At 41.2% G+C, this 19,219-nt stretch overlaps 1 protein-coding gene across 1 annotated transcript in view; it reads right to left on the bottom strand.

Annotated features, from left to right (window-relative positions):
• Positions 1-19,053, bottom strand: part of LOC307045330 (2-oxoglutarate dehydrogenase complex component E1-like) — a 28,339-nt gene extending 9,286 nt beyond the window's left edge. Inside the window, 13 exon segments of the mRNA XM_079690918.1 lie at positions 153-278; positions 1,430-1,501; positions 9,252-9,430; positions 10,530-10,657; positions 11,683-11,833; positions 13,777-13,905; positions 15,580-15,682; positions 16,202-16,354; positions 16,429-16,461; positions 16,463-16,609; positions 17,666-17,794; positions 18,513-18,692; positions 18,911-19,053. Coding sequence (XP_079547044.1) covers positions 153-278; positions 1,430-1,501; positions 9,252-9,430; positions 10,530-10,657; positions 11,683-11,833; positions 13,777-13,905; positions 15,580-15,682; positions 16,202-16,354; positions 16,429-16,461; positions 16,463-16,609; positions 17,666-17,794; positions 18,513-18,692; positions 18,911-19,033 — 1,653 coding nt within the window. The 5' untranslated portion in view covers positions 19,034-19,053.
• Between the last annotated feature and the right edge of the window lie 166 nt (positions 19,054-19,219).

Here is a 19,219-nt window from a genome sequence, read left to right as displayed (position 1 = left end):
GATTAGGAGATAGGAGAGGATGAAGAGGAGAAATAGGAGGAGGAAGAGCGAGTGCTCGTATATATTCAGACCGCCATGAGTGTGTGTGTGTGTGTGTGTGTGTGTGTGTGTGTGTGTGTGTGTGTGTGTGTGTGTGTGTGTGCGTGTCTCACAGGCTTTCTGAATGGCAGAAGGATCTGTCGTCTGAGGACATGGAAGTAGTTTCCAGGAGACGAACAGTTCACCACGATCCAGTTACAGTCGTAGAGCTGACGCACCGCAAAGTCCTCTGTGAGGCTCTGAGAGAGGGGGAGAGGAATTGCTTTAACAATCATATACAAAGGAAATACTTGCAAAATAAATAATTAAGCCCTAAAGTATAGCTGCTATAGAGATTCCTCTTCAGGCTGTACATCAGTTATCCATCCTAAACTCTTGGTAATGACGGGTGGCCGTGCAGCTGCGATGTGATTTTTGAAAATGGTGTCTGACTTCGTCTTGGAGAAATTACCTGCTAGAAATATGCAGAACAAATCTCACATGTCCAACAACGTATGACCTGCAGCAGCGATTCTTTTGTCTTAGGAAACTGTCCTATTTTGACATTGACAATACCACGACGTTCACGTTTTATCGTGTCAATTCTGTCTTTTTCTTTAATGTCATGGTTTGGTAACTTGTCCTAAAGAGCAGAAACTCTCTCAGTGAGATCATAATGAGATGCAATGTCTAAATAAATGAGATATTGAAATTAGCTGGGAAAACACATTTTGAACTAGCTTTTAGATTTTTCAACTCATTTATTTATTAACTTTCTGGATTACTCATGTTTGTACAATTGGTTTTGAAATGTTTTTTGATATGATGGAGCAGAGGGTTCTGTTTTAGAGATTTGCTTGCCACCATGTTATTTTGGAATTTGTGTCATAAAGGATCCCTTGTCTTTTACCTGAAAACAAAATCTACCTACCTATAAATAAATAACCTTCCATATTAAAAATAAACACACATAATGTTAATCCCTTCAGAAATCTGAATAGTGAGACGGTGATCTCGTCCCAATGGTGGATTCAGGTACGACAGGGCCTTCAGAATAGTCGTGGCACACATGTGACATAAGCAGTTATATTAAAGGATTCTGAATAAACTACAGTACCACACTAATTGTACAGTTGACGGAGGAGCAATATGTTACAAGGCTGATCACTAACACCAGCACTTACAATTTGTCTTTTTGAAGTGACTATATCTGCACTTGTCTTGTTGTTCTGAGTCAGTATCTTTATGGTTTATTGCACTGATAAAAGCTTCAGCTAAATGTAATGTTATAATAATAATACTACTACATGGGATTTGTATAGCGCTTTTCCTAATGTTCAAAGAAGCTTATGTATTAAAAAGAGGACTGTTGTGATCTCAAAGTGCTCAGAAGCCAAAACAGCAGTTTTACCGGCATGACGTCGGGGTCGTCGTTGCACATCTGGAGGAATCTCTCTGGACGAGCTGAAGAATGTTCCGGACCCTGTGGACACAAACAAGCCATCACACACTTATACACACGCTACACCAGGGATGGGCAAACTTTTTGGCTCGAGGGCCACTATGAGTTTTAAAATGTAACAGACGGCCGGGCCAGTAGCAAATCGGTGAAAAAATGTTTAGCCGTCCACTCCTCATTAAACACTCGGCACTCAATGTCGACTTACAGATGCAGGTTCAAAGGTGAATTATTGCGTCATTGTTTGCGTCCTGACGTAACCGTTTACGTGCCTTCTTATGACCCACACAGCGTTTTACGTCGCTGATTTTCTCCGCAACACCGCTCACGACAACATCAATAGAGGACTGCGTCGGGTAGTTTTTAATCATACGAAGCCAGATTCAATTAAAGAACTTCTCCAACCATATACTTTTCTCCAGAGTGCCGTGGTGCATTGTTTATTAATGTGGTTCAGCGGGATTACCGCCCGCTGCTGTCCTGCTCGTGCACCGAAGTTTAGTCTACTCTACTGTTAACTCGCGGCAGCGCCCGCTGTAAAGTCTTCACTGTCCGACTGTCACACAAGCAGCTGATAAATATCCCCCTTCCCCATCAGTGAATGTGTTTCAGTGAGAATTGACGCTGTTTGGCATCTCAACGCTGTTATGAAAGTTTCTCTGGCATTCTACAGGTGATGTTAGCATAGCAACCAAAGCTAATCAGACCATTTTGACTACTTGTTGCAAAATAAACAGAATCACACTAAGCTGGTTAGTGTTGCCTGACTTTATATAAGTGTTTTTTATAAGTGTGTGATCAGGTTCTAGTCACCTTTCTCAGCGCTACTGCCTGTTACAACTTGTATTCGCTGTAGTGTATTAACCGCAGTGTTGGGAGTAACGCGTTACACAGTAACGCGTTACGCGTTACACAGTAACGCGTTACGCGTTACACAGTAACGCGTTACGCGTTACTGTGTAACGCGTTACACAGTAACGCGTTACTGTAACGCCGTTATTTTTGGCAGTAACTAGTACTCTAACGCGTTATTTTTTAAATTCAGTAACTCAGTTACCGTTACTACATGGTGCGTTACTCCGTTATTTTTTTATATAGTCTCGGCTCCCAGACGTTGGTGAGCGGCGCCAACAGCGAGGCGAACAGAGATGAGAACTGTACTTAAGTACAGTACTTGAGTAAATTTACTTAGATACTTCCTGTGTCACATGCGGAGACGCTTTGTGGGCGTGTTTGTGTTTAGTTAGCCTACTAACAATACTATCATGGCGACGGCGGAGCACAAGTTGAGTTTCTCCGCATGGAGATATGCTCACTATTTTACTTTTCGAGCATAAAGAAAATAATGTGTTAGTTAAGTGTAAGTTGTGTCTTGGCGGGTCAAAGATCCTATCTACTGCTCAAAACAGCAATTCCAATCTGTTAAAACATCTGCAAAAACAACATGCTGGGACGAAGCTATTGACCACAGACCCAGAGCCATCCGACGCCACCCCACCTCCACCCAAGCAACAGCGGCTGGATTTCAACCGAGGGGCTGCTAGTCAGGTGAAAGTGGATAAAGCCATTGTACGGTATGTTGTTGAACACGTGCAGGCTATTTCTACAGTGGAGTCACCCGCTTTCAGGGAGCTAGTAAGCATGATACCATGTCCGAGCGGCACACGGCATATGGGACGCAAAACGTTTTCCAACTACCTGGAGAAAGAATATATCAAAATGGATAGCGAGCTAAAGAAAACATTTGAGGGGCTGGAATACATCTCGACCACCGCAGACATTTGGTCTGTCCACAACAGAAGCTTCCTCGGGATAACATCTCACTGGATAAACCCCACCACTTTAAAACGCCAGAAAGCTGCGTTGGCCTGTAAAAGGATAAAGGGTAGGCACACGTACGATCTTATTGCTAGTGAGATTGACCACATTCACTCTTTGTATGGAGTGTCAACAAAAGTTACCTCAACGGTTACTGATAACGGCTCTAACTTTGTGAAAGCCTTTGCCATGTATCAACCGGAATTGCTCTCTGACGACGATAAATTGTCACTTTGAAACATATCTTTGTGTTTGTGTTTGTATAGAACACATTGCTTAGCAGAGTTCAGTGATGCAAATGCATGTCAAGTTGATCAACAGATTGTATTATTCTCCAATGCAATAACAGTACTTAAATGAAGGCTATAAGGGCATTAATGGGAGTTTTTTTTTTTTGGGACCCCTTTTTTTAAGTAACTAGAACGTTACTGTTCACAGTAACGCATTACTTTTTGGTATAAGTAATCAGTAAAGTAACTGAGTTACTTTTGAAATGAAGTAACTAGTAATGTAACTAGTTACTGGTGTTCAGTAACTAGCACAACACTGATTAACCGTGAACTGTTATTGCTCAGGTTAATCTTGAACCCCTCCAATGTAAGCGTGACATATTTGGTTCTTAGATCTTGCCGGGTTGCCGACTCCAACAAAGGTCAATTGTGTCTAGAGTGCGCCATCTAGTGCAGTGGTTCCCAACCTGGGGGTCGCGACCCCCTTGGGGGGTCGCCAAAGATCGCAAGGGGGGCGCCAGACCTCAGATGATTTGAGGCCTAATATCATTTTTAGAATAAAAAAAAATAAAAAAAGTACATATCATTTTTTTTTTACATATCATTTTTTTTTGCATATTGTAACGCAATACATGATTGGTGCTAAAAGCCTTGTCTACATTACAATAAAATATAGAAATTAATTGATTAACTAAAATAAAAATTCAAAAAATTCATCTGATACTCCTCCGATTGGCGCCAACATTGACGTTACTGTGTCAGCTTTCATAATAATAACAGTTTGCTGCGCTTGCTAGCTAGCGACCGACTTCATAAGGTGAATATTTTTGTCTAAAAATGTCTGAAAAACGTAAAGGAGATGACAGCTCATCTGCAATCAAAAAGAAAATGAGGACCTACCTAGAGAGCTATCTTAACTTCGGTTTCATGGAGGGAACGGACAAAACCCGCCCAGAGTGTGTGATATGCAGAGAGAAGCTAGCCAACGAAAGCATGAAACCCAGCAAAATGAAGAGACACCAACAGACCATGCACCCAGAAACAGTCGGGCGTGATCGGGACTTTTTCATAAAGAAACAACACCTTGCAAAGGCAAAGAAGCCAATGGATATTAGAACAGCGTTTGTTAGGGCTGGCAGCGAGGCCTCTTTTGAATGTGCACTTTTAATAGCAAAGGCAAAGAAACCGCACAACATTGGCGAGCAGCTCATTAAGCCAGCTTGCATTAAGATGGCTGAGAAACTGTGCGGCCCGCAGGTGGCGGAGAAGCTAAAAACTGTACCACTGTCAAACAATACGGTGAAAGACAGAATTGAGAAGATGGCAAGTAACTGCGAGCTGCAGCTGCTCGAAAAACTTGGAAAGGGGCCATTTGCCATACAATTTGATGAAACCACAACTGTAGCAGACGAGGCTGTGCTGATCGTTTATGTGCAATATATCAATGGGGAAGATTTGAAGCAGGACATTCTTATGTCAGTCAACCTTACCAATACCACCCGGGGTGAGGACATTTTTACTGCAGTGGATTCTTACCTCTCATCCCACAAGCTTTCCTATGAGAATTTAGTTGCCTGTTGCACAGACGGAGCTGCCTCAATGATGGGGAAAAACAAGGGATTTAACAGTCGCTTGAAAGAAAAGGCCCCACACTGCACAATATTTCACTGTGTGATACATCGCCAGGCCCTGGCCAGCAAGAAACTGTCAGAAGACCTCAGCGAAACACTCTCAACTGTTATTAAAATAGTCAATTTCATCAAAGGTCGCCCCACCAACAAGCGTCTATTCGCAGACTTGTGCAAGGACGAAGCGCACCAAACCCTCCTCCTGCACACCGAGGTGCACTGGCTCTCACACGGCCGAGTGCTGGCACGCTTTGTAGAACTGAAGGAAAAAATTGAAGAGTTTCTACAAACTCGTAACCGCGCACTGTCAGAGCAAGTGACTGAGTCATTCTGGATTAAAACAGCATACCTGGCCGACATCTTCAGTCTCTACAATGAAACAAACAAGCGTCTGCAAGGCGTGGAGTCCAACATTCTCCAATGATGCATTTGTGCGCAAACTGGAGTACAGGGTCGGGAAAATGGAGAGGGGGGAGCTGCAACAGTTTCCACTACTGCTGAAACAATCCCAAAACAATCCTGAAACGGTGCCTGTGTCTGTACGTCGCGAGTTCATCCGCCATATGAACGCACTGCAAACGGAAATGCAATCACGGTTCGCTGACATAGACGAGTATGTCTCCAAGGAATTGTGGGTTTTAGATCCCTTTATTGCCAAAGTTGAGGATGTGGAATACCTGGATTGCGAAGATGAGCTCACCGACATCCAAGCTGACTCGCTGTCAAAGAAATACTTCCAGGAAAAAGGATTAAAAAAGTTTTGGATTCTCAAAGGACCAAGCCTTGCTCCAAAGATCACACTGCATGCCACGACCAGGATTATACTCCCATTCAGTACGACATATCTATCAGAAACAGCCTTCAGCGCACTTGTTGCCATCAAAACAAAAGCACGTAACACACTGGACGTTCACGACGACTTTAGACTGGCTGTCACTCACATTACACCGGACATTCCATCCCTGGCTGCGGGCGTGCAAGCTCAAGGTTCACATTAATGAACCTAGTTGAACCTCGTCTTCTCTTTGCTACCTGTTCCATGGCAGACAAGCATTTGATTTACCTGCTTAATATGCCAGTTTTTCATTTTTGTTTTATACAGGCCTATGCAACTATATTACCATTTATTTATTAGACATAGTATATTCTTTTGAAGTGTCCTGTTCTTCGACATTTGAAATAAATATGATGCATACATTTGCAAGTTAGTAGCTAATAAAAGCATACAAAGACAGAAATGTATCATTTTTTCTTTAATATAAATGTTTCTTCTGCGCGTAAAGTGTCGGTTTCAGTTGGATTATTTGTCACAGTTGCTCCGATCAGATCGGTCTCCTCCATTTTGTAGATTATTTACGATTTTTTAATCCACATAAACACATCGCCAAAATCCGGCTTACTTTGAGCATGTGTTTTAAACAGTTGAATCCCTTTGTGAATTGTTTCCACTTGCGCCGTCCTTTAATTTCTTGATACAGCGGGCATCCAAATTCATTAATCCTGAGTCCAATAACCAACAAAGTCACTCCAATAGTGCTCCTTAATTACGCTTTCATCCTCCTTTAATGAAATACTTCACATTCATCCAGTTTGTGACAGAAGTTGTAGCATTTTTGAGACTTTTAAACTTTAATTACCGCTGTTGCCGTGTGTGTGTGTGTGTGTGTGTGTGTGTGTGTGTGGGGGGGGGGTAACCGCTGTTACCAGGCACGGCTGTCACTACCCGATTGCCGCCCTGCCCGATCTGTACTGCGCATGTGCGAGATGGTCCGCCATACTGGACAACTACATATACGGCAACTGTAATAGGACACTTCACACAGTGGCGTTTGGCAAAGCAGAAAAAGAACACAAAAAAAACGGGAGAGATGAGTTATTGTTATGACAACGTGACTTCACTATTATTTAACAACTCTTTTTATTGGGTTCTTTTATTTGGGGTTAAGTACATTGTCAGAATAAGTAAGACATAGATTTAACTTCTGTTAGACAGCTATATGCCATACATTTTTGCATACATTCACAGTAAATATTTATTCAGTATGATAACTGCCAAACAGAAGTTAAATCCATTTTCTTTTTGTGCTTTGCCAAACGCCACTGTGTCAAGTGTCCTAGTTGGGTTGCCGTACGGAGTTGTCCAGTATGGCAGACCATCTCGCACATGCACAGTACAGATCGGGCAGGGGGACAGATCGGCAACAGCGATAATTAAAGTTTCAAAGTTTTGGGGGGTCGCAAATTCCAACAGGAGTGATTTGGGGGGGCCCTGGGTGAAAAAGGTTGGGAACCCCTGATCTAGTGGGATCAACTGAAATGCCGGGTATTGCAGGAAAAAGGCTAAATGAATGTCTTTACTATAATTTGGACAATTTTGTACCAATATTCGGCGGGCCGGATTCAAAAGCCCAACGGGCCGTATATGGCCTTAGTTTGCCCATGCCTGCTCTGGATGCAGCTTTAAAAGTGGTTATTAACCGTCCCCTTGTGTGTTATGAAGGTTTTTCTGCATGTAAACGGTCTGCAGAGTCACAAACCCTGAAAGTACACCCTGTAGCGAGTAAAACTCTAACACAGAAAATACTATGCTGCCCCAGAACGCCTCGTTGGAGATTTCTCTTTTTCCATTTGTTTCTTCTTGGGTATAGTGACGTAACAACTTCTTCACACACAATCTTTTGTCAGCTGCAGTTCCGCGGATTTCTCAGCCTGAACACACACACACACACACACACACACACACACACACACACACACACACACACACACACACACACACACACACACACACACACACACACACACACACACACACACACACACACACACACACACACACACACACACACACACACACACACACACACACACACACACACACACACACACACACACACACACACACACACACACACACACACTCACACACTCTGCAGGTGTGTGCACACTCGGGCTGGGTTCGGGCTGTGTCTCGCAGACCCCAAGCAGCAACCAGGAAACGACACCAGTAAGCCAGCTCCATAGCCGCAGGAAGTCATTTTACTAAAGGGGTGCGGCGAACTGTGCTCCAGCAGTGAGTCTCCCGCAACGTCCCGCCAACACGGCACCCAGACCCCACGCAGCATTCTCATCTGTTTGTCATTACTGGTGTCATTTTCTGGTTGCTAAGGCCATTGTAACACATAATCACTGATGTTCTGCTGTAACGGTGGTGGACTCATCAGAACAGAGTGGGCGAGCTGACCAATCAGAGCACACTGGGCTCATAGGGAGGGGGGCAGGAGCTCCAACAAGCCGTTTAGGACAGAGAGTGAATACACATACTATACAGAGATGCTGTATGAGAAACCAATGTGATTTTGGAAAATTGCACAATGTAAATCTACTTCAGTAGACCTCAACAATGGAATTATGATCAGTAGAAATGGCCTTGACATGGGACCTTTAAAGTTGGATGAAGGTCCTGGTATCATATGAAACATGAGGAATCCATTGGTACCAGGTCCAGATAGCTTGTCGGGAGGGGGCTAAATAACGCTCCTACATCTGGTTCAATGCTGGGGAGGGAGAACTGGCAGGGCCAATAGAGTGGTGCAGGAATCATTTACTTAAACCCGGAAACTAGTTTGCAATGAATCTTCCAGTTCCCTGTTCAAGTCAGCTTTATTGCGAAATGTTTTTTGTTAGATGCCAGAAATAAGGAATTAAAAATCACAATTTTTGTTGATATGTTCCTCTTTATGATAGGAGTTAAACAACTTATATTTTCCACTTAAAGATCACGGATACATTTAAAGTATTACAGTGACGTATTTAAAAATTACGTCTTAAACATTTTTGTTATTAATGCTAGCCTGCCATTTTATTTAAAACATGTTTATAATTGTAGTTTTTTAAAAACATTATTGTTGGGTATATTCTTCCAGTTAAATTGGAATTAATGACTGATTTCCTTTTGCCTTATCACTGAATTTATATCTTTTTTTCAATATAGCATAGTAAAAGTATTATTATATTTATGTTTATCAGCCTGTAGTCTCAGACATAATGTCTACACCACGCTGTACGTGTGTGCGTGTGCGTGTGCGTGTTCCTCACCATGCCCTCCATGCCGTGCGGCAGCAGCAGCACGATGCCGTTCTGCCGGACCCACTTGGCCTGCCCGGGACAGATGAACTGGTCGATGATGCACTGGGCCGTGTTGTGGAAGTCTCCGAACTGAGCCTCCCACAGGATCAGAGCGTTGGGACTCGCCATCGCAAAACCCAACTCGAAGCCTACAGACACACACAACAGAAAATATAGACATTTATGCTGTTAATCTGCAGACAGAAGACTAGTCCAGTTTTCCTATATTCATCAGTGGTGAAAGAAGTACTCATATGTTGTACTTAAGTAAAAGTAGAAGTACCAGAGTGTACGAATACTATGTCACAAGTAAAAGTCCTGCATTGCAAATGTTACTTAAGTAAAAATACAAAAGTATTGTGTTCTCAAAGCTGGTAAAGGTGCAGATAGTTTGAATGACTCCAGGTGGAACTACAGTCTGATTTAACACTTGATTATATTTCATCATTAATCCAATTCTGTAAAGTAAGTGCACGATTCATCTGAATGGTAGTGGGGTAGAAGTACAAAGTAGCAAAATAAGAATGAAATACTCCAGTAAAGTACTAGTATCTCAGTGTACTTGAGTAAACTAAGTACCTAGTTACTTTACAGCACTAATATTCATGCACACCGTGACATGCCTTTTTGCCCAATTGAACCAGTAATTCAATGATAACTATGTTTTATTTATTGAAACCTATAGCCAGTGAAGGGCCTGCTTACATGCCCACAGATTCAGCGTAAACACCAAATGTGGCCTTGGATGCTCGGATTCCTTTTGTGCAGTTAGCACGACAGTCGTAATTATGGAGCTAATTTCCTGCCATAACTCCTCAAACAAACTGAACACGTTTTACAAATGCCTCACTAACAAACACAGTGTCATGTTTCAGAAACAAATACAGCACAGGTATTACAAGTGCAGTAAGAAGTTTTCTACAAGTATAAACAAATAAACACTAGAGGCAAAATGTCTAAAGAAACAACATTCAAACAGAGGGGGTTGAGCAGAGCAGGTAACAGCCCCTGCCAGTCTGATGACAGCCTCTTTCGCGATCCGATAACAGACTTCATTTAACAATATGTTAAATATCTCTCATTGTCTGGCCTTAGAGAAAATAACCTATGCTTTAAAAGGGAGGGTCTGATATCTTTAAAAGAATATGGGGGAAATGGGGGGTTGGGGCCTCTGGTTATGCTCATGGTGTCCAGAATGAGATAATTCTGAGCTTTATGTGCAGCTGCAGAGGAACAGTGAAGCCTCACCGAGGACTCCGTACTCGGACAGCGAGCTGTTGCAGACGGTGTACGGCGCCTGGTCAGGAGCGAGGTGGTTCATGGGAATGCAGATCCTCTTGTCCACGTTCTGATCGTGGAGCACATGGTGACGGTGGCTGAGAGAGGACGACAGGTTGAGTGTGCAGGACAACATTACAGAACTGTGTCATTTGATCTCATACTTTCTCTCTTTTCTCCACTGCAGGAAATCAACAATTGTTTATTTGAAGCTTACTTGGCTGGTTCTTACTAACCCAAGAATATTTTATTTCAATCTCTTGATTTGATCATTATAAGGAAATTGATACCAAAGTTATTAGATCTTAACACTGACTCCCTACTTCTGCTTTAAGCACTGAATGATTTTTGGGAAGTTGTAAACGGTAAACAGATGGTGTACATTGAGGATAACCCAGTCCTGCCTGGGGAAATAGAGGTAGACATTATTGTTATTCCCTTGCTTCACTAGGTTTTAATTACAGGTGTGACTGCCTGAAAGGTCTGCTAAATATATGCAACTACAATGAATCCCACATCACTCCATCATGTGTAGATCAAGGATACCAATGATTTGGTTTGAACTTGAAGTGATGTTCTTTGATGGGAGATTAGAGGCATCCTTTCACAGGTTATCAACTGTTAAAGGACAGTTTAGTTCTTAGATACATACACATCTATTTTGATGTTCCTGGACATTGTGAGACTGGTTTTTTTAAGCAAAATTACTTGAAATGATCTCTAAACAATTGTAAATAATGAAAATATGTTGGACAAAGAAAGTTGGAAACAAAAGGCTGCTTTACACTCACACGAGGCAAGTATGGTACAAAAAGCGGAAATGTTGGAAACTGTTGATGTACTTCATCTAAGGTTGATTCAATAAAAAAAAAGGGTGATACTTTGTTTTTATAGATGCAAAACAATTAAAACATTTTATATTCTGAATCAGGATAGTTGTCTGTATGTTGAAACACAGTTCTACATCTAATACAAATCAGCTGTTTAATTTCCTCCAGAGAGAACCTAACCCTTGACTAACTTTCTGCTCCTGAGCCGAACAAAAATTTGGTCCAAGAACTCACCCCAAAGCGGGAGGAGAACATTAGAAGAGATGGACGCAGATGAGGTTCTGGGTAATTACCTGAAGGTGCCTCGCTCCACGTCCTGCCCTGACAGCCTGATGTGGGTTCCCTCCTGCAGCAGAGATCCGAAGGCCATGTACTCTCCCAGAGCCCAATCCACTGTGCGGTTACGAATCATCTCGCCGCGGCTTTTCAAGATACGACTCAGACCTGAAACAACAAAGCATGATCACTGAAGGTCAGAATACAGTCTGGATGTCACCATTCATATGATTTTATAAGATTAAAGAGGACATATTATGCTCCTTTTCAGCTTCATATCAGTAGGTAGTGTCTCTCCTGTGACATGTCTCCATGCTTTAATGTTCAAAAAGCTCTTTATTTTACTCATACTGCCTGTGCTGCAGCACCTCTTTTCACCCTCTGTCTGAAACCAGAGCCCAGTCTGCTCTGATTGGTCAACCGCTTAGAGATGTGTCGGAAATGTCCCAACCCTTTAGCACATGACGTGCAATGTGTTGGAGCGCTAACCGAGAGCGCAATTGTTAAACAGTGATGTCATTATGTTACAGAAGAAAACAATGGAAAACTCTATCTGACGTGAACCTATGCACATAATAGGGCCTCTTAAAAAGATTAATAATAATAATACATTTGAGTTCCAAGTGCTTTATCTAATGCTCAAAGACACTTTACAGTGGTATAAACAAATACAAAGTTGAATTAAAAATGGCACATATATTATGTGTATATATATATATATATATATATATATATATATATATATATATATATATATATATATATATATATATATATATTAGGGGTGTAACGGTTCACAAACATTTCGGTTCGGTACGTACCTCGGGTTTTAGGCCACGGTTCGGTACAGCAGAATTTTTTTCCACAAAACATAAAATATCTTTGTTTTCTTTTTAATTATTATTAAACTGTGAATATTGTATTCACTCAAATACATACAAAATATAATAAAATAAACATTAAGGTGCAGCATTTCGATGAACTGAAATAATCTGTATTTGAACTTTACTGTACTAGTACTCACAAAACATAAACAATTAGTTTTGGATTTTTAATTATTATTAAACTGTGAATATTCACTCAAATAAAATACAAAATATAATAAAATAAACATTAAGGTGCAGCATTTCGATGAACTGAAACAATCTGTATTTGAACTGTACTAGTACCTAAGCAGCCAGTTTGCTAACATGGCAACATAAGGATATTTGGCGTTTGTAATAGCTTTGGCTCGGTCTGAACTTTTTGCGAGTGGTGGAGGCTTAAATGCTAGTGGGAGTTGGGTTTGCACTTCAGTCTTTTTTCTTTTGGTGCCGGTGATATTCACGTTTGGGTGCTTGCATTTTCAAATGAGTGTGCAAGTTTGATGTATTGACAGCTGCGTAACCAATTTTAGTTGAACAATGCCGACAAACAGCTTTGGTTCGGTCCACCTGTCTTTGTCCGTCATCCTTGTACGTAACTGCGAAACCAAAGTGCTCCCAAACCGGAGACTTCAATGATGCTGGAGGATTTTCGAGCTCAACTTTATCTGCGTTCGCCATTTCCTCAAATTACTGAATACATTTGAACGCATACCTGTGACCAGCTCTCATAGTATGCCTCTCGTCCAATGAAATGACTTGCTCGCTCTATGACGCGTTGAACCCAATGTGAGCAAATTACTCTGAAGGCTGCGACGCAGCATCTGAGATTACTTCCAAAAAGTTGTTCACGTTCTCAATTTTTTACGTTTAACGTTATATTCGTTCGGTACACTTTGGTAAACACGTGTACCGAACCGAAGGGCACGTACCGAATAATTTCGGTACGTGTAATGTTATACCCCTAATATATATATATATATATATATATATATATATATATATATATATATATATATATATATATATATATATATCGAAATTATTCGGTACGTGCCCTTCGGTTCACACACATACATATATATATATGTATGTGCACACACATACATATATATCTATAACATATCTTAGAACTACAAAAAGGCAGAACTGGAAATAAAGACTATTTACTGCAAGGATGATTTGTTTGTTACTGTTAGTTAACGGTGCAAATCATTTGCCAGTCAAATGCATTAAAAGGCGTCAGACCTCCGTGGATGGTGAAGTCCTCCACAGGGACGGACGAGGCCACGCCCCCGATGTGGTTCAGCATCTCTTCAGTCAGGCCAGTGGAGGGGCAGCTCATGGCCTTTGGCTGTCCATCCAGAGTGAAAAAACCTGAAGACAAGAGTTCAACATGTCAACTACCTGATCCTCAAAACCAGACCAGAAACTCAGTGACCTGGGAACTCATGTATAACGCCGTGCGTAGGATTCATGTGGGAAGGTTGCTTACGTAGTAGAAATCCAAAAAATAGGTACAGAAATTTTCCGACATTTCCCGATTCACAAAACATTGCGTACCAGCGAGCAAAGTGCGTACATCACTTCCTACGACGGTTTCCCTTTATAAATCACAATCGACTCGAAATGCAGTGCAGCTTTTGCGGGCTTCACGTAACGCCCATATTTGCCTATAAATAGTCAAAGAAATAAATACACATAACCTTCCTCAGGCAGTGTGTTTGTACCGGGGACAGGAGACACCCCCTTGATGAGAAACTGTAAGAAATGATCGGGGAATCCCTCCGGAGTGGAGTCATGACGACTGGATCTGAATTATGTTTTTGTATTTGGTGGTTTGTGTTCCAGCTGTCGATCAGCTGTGCGCAGCGTCTCCACTGCAGCCTGTGCATCTCAACCCCCCACCCCCCGCAACTCTATATCCACCAGTTAAAGGAAATACAACTAATGTGTTGTGTTATAACAGCTGTACAATTTTTTCACATATGGGGTTCTTAGTTTCCATACCTCCTGTGTTTTACGAGCGACTTATCAAGTCTTGGCAAACGGCATAAAACACGATTAAACATGATAGTATATAAAACCATGCTCGTATCTACAACCTATAGAAATGCAAAACGGCGTCAGTTTAGACGTAATTATGTCCTTCTGTTCACCGCTAATTTATGAGAAAACATTTCATAACATTAACACAACATATTCGAGGTGATTTTAAATAACATTTGCGTATTTATTTATTTCTCCAAGTTATGTTTTTGTGTGCACTGAGGAGTCTCAAACAGGCGTTTGTTTAATCATTTTAAGATTGGCTTTAATCAATGTTTGAAAATGAATTCTTCATATATGATAAATGAGAGGTAACATTTTATTTATGGTATTATTTCCACATATTTCTCTCCATTCTTCCTTCTGCCAACGGTGTCGCAGTTTCTCGTCTCTCCCGTGTTTGTGCTTAGTGCGTACGCATGGGTTAGAGTTTGCGTGGAGGACCGCACATTTTCCCGTCAAATTAGTATTTTATAAATCGCAAAAATTGCGTAGAAACTGGCGTACGCCATTTTTTGAGCGTATATCCCTTTATAAATGAGGCCCCAGGGCTTCATTTAGAAGGTTGGAAAAAGGATTCTAAATCCACATTTGAATGCAAAAAATATATGTGTTACTTCACAACATGTTTATATCTAATGAAATGAGAATAGAATACAAATAATTTAGTTATAATTAAAAATAAATCTGCGTATGATTAAGTCATGAAACACATTGGAAGGCTTTTTGAAATCTAGTAATTGAAATAAGTATATTTTGTGTACAGCCCTTTACTGGCTTCTGTTGTCACTGCAGAACATTCTTTCTTCATCTGCTTAAAAGTGACCGCACAGTGCCTTTTCATCGCTGCCCTGATAAGCTTGTTCTATATATTACTATGACACTTTGTTAAAAATGAGGTAATAACAGATTATGATTTTACAACCCCGTAAAAATTAAGGACAAGAAAATGTTACAGATAGACACAAATGCATGGTCTCCCTCATCCCCTCTCCCCCTTACCAGGCCAGGGGGAGTCCAGCCAGTGCTTGATGTGGAGGATCTTCTCATCTTTGGAGCGATTGTATGCCTCCTCACAGATCTTGTCATATTTGGCAATCTCCTCCTGCAAACAGAGACCGAGTGAAAGAAGAAAGGAGTGTGTTTAGTGCCAAAATCAGTTGCCAGACATCCACACACACACAGCAGTAGCAACAGGGCAAGGGACGGAAATGTCTATGTTTAATGATGCTAACAAAAATAATCAAAAATGTGTTGAGTGACGACCCAGCTAGTGGAGATGTAAAGAGAGCAACACATTTCACGTCAACAAGTTACTAACCCCTAGATTCCACCGGGTCCATCTGCGCCGCGTTACGGTTCCTTCGTCAGCCGAAAACTCTGCTGTGCTATTTTCTAACAGTAACAATAACTTGGTCATGAAGTAATGTGTTGCTGCTCTTTCTTATTTCCCAGCGTCTTCTGTTTCTGATTTCACTGCAATTTCTTTGAACGTTTTGGTTTGAGAATATTTCAAGATTTCACAAAAGCGTCGGTCACTGTTGAAATGGGAGAATAACTTTCTGCCAGAAAATAGAGCTATGTGGACACGGAAAAACTTGAGGAAGAGGAAATGTCTTGTTACCTCGTACTCCTGCCGGCTGACGACTCCCTCTGCGATCAGTTTCTCTGCATACTTCTGCAGAACCGGCTTCTGCTTCTTGATCTGTTTGTACATCAGCGGCTGTGTGAACATCGGCTCGTCCATCTCGTTGTGACCCATCCGACGGTAACAAACCTGCACACACACTTGTAAGTCTCTCACAATCTCACAACAATTTGGAGTTTTTACCTAAAAACGATGACACTGACCAGATCGACCACCACGTCTTTGTGGAACGTGGCCCCTCCACTCGGCGGCCACCTTACAGACGTAGATGACGGCCTCCGGGTCGTCGGCGTTGACGTGGAAGATGGGAGCGTTGACAACTCGAGCCACGTCGGTTGGATACGGAGAGGAGCGAGCCACACGAGGGTCTGTAGTGAAGCCGATCTGGAGACACAGGGTTAGAGCTCAGTCATCCATCTGCCTGTTTGCTTCCTAGAGTCCTCCGAACTTGCATAGTTTGATTGATTGTTAATTATATAAGAAATCAAATGTGTTTTCTGTAAACATCCTCTCAGGTTTGACTTCTCAATTATATGTTGCGGATTACCAGTAGTGAAACAAACTTTTTTTCTTTCTTGTATCTGTTCAGTTGTAGGTAAAAAAAATAGAGGTGAAAAGTAGCTAAGTAGAATTATTCAAGACCTGTACTTAAAGGTGGGGTAGGTAATTTTGGAGAAACGAGCTTGAATGCGATAGAATTTGAAAATACACAGCCGGAAAAAATCTGCCACCTCCTTACAGAGCCCCTCCTCCAACACACACAAACGCCTACATGACCAATGAGGGCACGAGATAAGTTTGTGCACAGATGGAAGGCTGACAGGCAGGTAGGCCATCCAGTTATTTTAGCCGAGCCGGCTCAGATGATTGTTCGTGCTTTTTACAGTACTACGGCTTCCACAGATGACATTTTTTTATGGATTTTTTGTCAAAGCACTTAAGATATTCATTGCTATCGGGATGTTAAGAGAATTCCATGGAATATAACAAAAAGTGTATCTCGAGCCGGTTTCTCAAACTTACCTACCCCACCTTTAAGTACAATTTTGAGAGACTTTAAATGTATTGCTACACCTGGAGTACATTTACAGCTACCCTGCAGTATACAAAGGAAAAAAGAGCTTTGATAACACATTAATACATTAATAATTATAATCAAAACATATACATTATATTACATGTCTTTCAGAATAATGAGTACTTTAATTTTTTGTACTTCAAGTATATTTTGGTGCTAATAGTTTTTTACTTTTACTCGAGTAAATGCAGGACTTTGACTTGTCCTGCATTGTAACAGAGTATTCCTACACTCTGGTACTCTACTTTTACTAAAGTACAAGACCTGAGTAATTTTTCTACCTCTGGTAAAAAACAGTGCAGAGAAGAAGTGATGAACTTCAGAAAGAGAATTGCTTGAGTACATCTGTTTAGGTATGTTACCTGGTTGTTGACGACAACGTGCACGGTGCCGTGCGTGGTGTAGGACGGCAGGTGAGACAAGTGGAAGGTTTCGTAAACGACACCCTGACCGGCAAAAGCTGCGTCTCCGTGGAGCAGGATGGACATCACCTGGAGAAGAACAAATTCAATTAATCTCTGGTTTTTTTCAGTGCATTGCTTTTGGTTTATCTTTATCTCTATTATAATTGTTATTAGCATTAGCATTGACCATTCTTTCTGGTCCACACACAAGCATTTGGACAGTACCCACATAAAACACAACAAACATAAACAAACAAATAATAACTATCATATCATAATGTCTGTAATGAGTCACTGTTACAGTTTGGTCAAAATTCAACAAAGCATCTAGTAGCATAAATGCTAAATGGAATGCATTTATATAGCGCTTTTACAGTCTTAAAAAACCCTCAAAGCACTTTTACAAGTCAGTATTCAACCTACTTTACAAGCTAGCTAACATTCGTCTTCTACCTTACTAGTTAGCTAGCGTACCTTAGCTACCCATCTAACAAGCAAGCTAGCGAATGTTAGTCACAGGCTTTGGCGAGAAAAGGTTGATAAAGCTGGCAAGACTATCCAAAGGGATAGCCCTTACGCTCTCAGAAGTAACCGTGATATAAATTATTGTATTAAAGCTAATAATGTGTAATCCTAGTGAAATATAACTTATAACAAATTGTACCCTAAGTAATGTAACTTAAAGGATAACAGATCCTTGTGGAAACGCACTAAAGCAGAGGAAACATAAGGTGAATCCTCAAAGCTAGTTTAGAAGCAATGTCTCTTTTAAATGTAGTTTGGTTTTACTGTTTCTCAGCCTCACCCGCTTGCCGTCGTTGTCTCCGCAGTAGAATTGCTCAGCTTTGACCTTTCCCTGCACCACGGGATCCACTGCCTCTAGATGAGACGGGTTGGCCATCAGAGACAAGGTGATGTTCCTGTCCGTCACACGGTTGATTCGTCGATGGTACATTCCCAGATGGTACTTCACATCTCCAGAGCCCTGAGGAGGAGAAACCACAGCAAAGGTCACTTCAAAATGTCACGATATAGCCAAGATGTGTGGCTCTAAATGTATGCAAGACAAAATAAAGTGAAAGAAAAATATAAGTACTATGCAGAATTAAAGGTGAAGATATTCTTTTTTGAAAATGTTATGCTTTGTTTAGGCAACACACAGCAGTAAAAACAGCAGTAATGGCACTAAAGCAGAGACATTACCTCATCAGCAGCTTCCAGTTTTGAGTCAAATTGACAGAAGATCTGTTCCAGCTCCTTACGGATCACGTTGGCCAAGACATTCAGACGGCCCCTGAAAGAGGAAAGAGGTGAGGGTACCAACATGAGTGGAAACCCCGTATTAAAAAGGTGCTCCTTTGAGAACCAGGGCAAAAATGTTGTGTATATAAAATATATATTTTATTATTGCTACATTAAAATTATCTTGCACATTTTAACTAAACAACTCCGCTTTGTAATTTGCAATATCCTTACAAAAATTAGTCAGATTATTTTCCGACTCTTCAATCC

This window comes from Notothenia rossii, assembly GCF_949606895.1.
Source record: "Notothenia rossii genome assembly, chromosome: 6".
In the NCBI taxonomy this organism is placed as follows: Eukaryota; Metazoa; Chordata; class Actinopteri; order Perciformes; family Nototheniidae; genus Notothenia; species Notothenia rossii.
The sequence above is the reverse complement of the archived record's forward strand: the minus strand, read 5'-3'. Positions and strand labels throughout refer to the sequence as shown.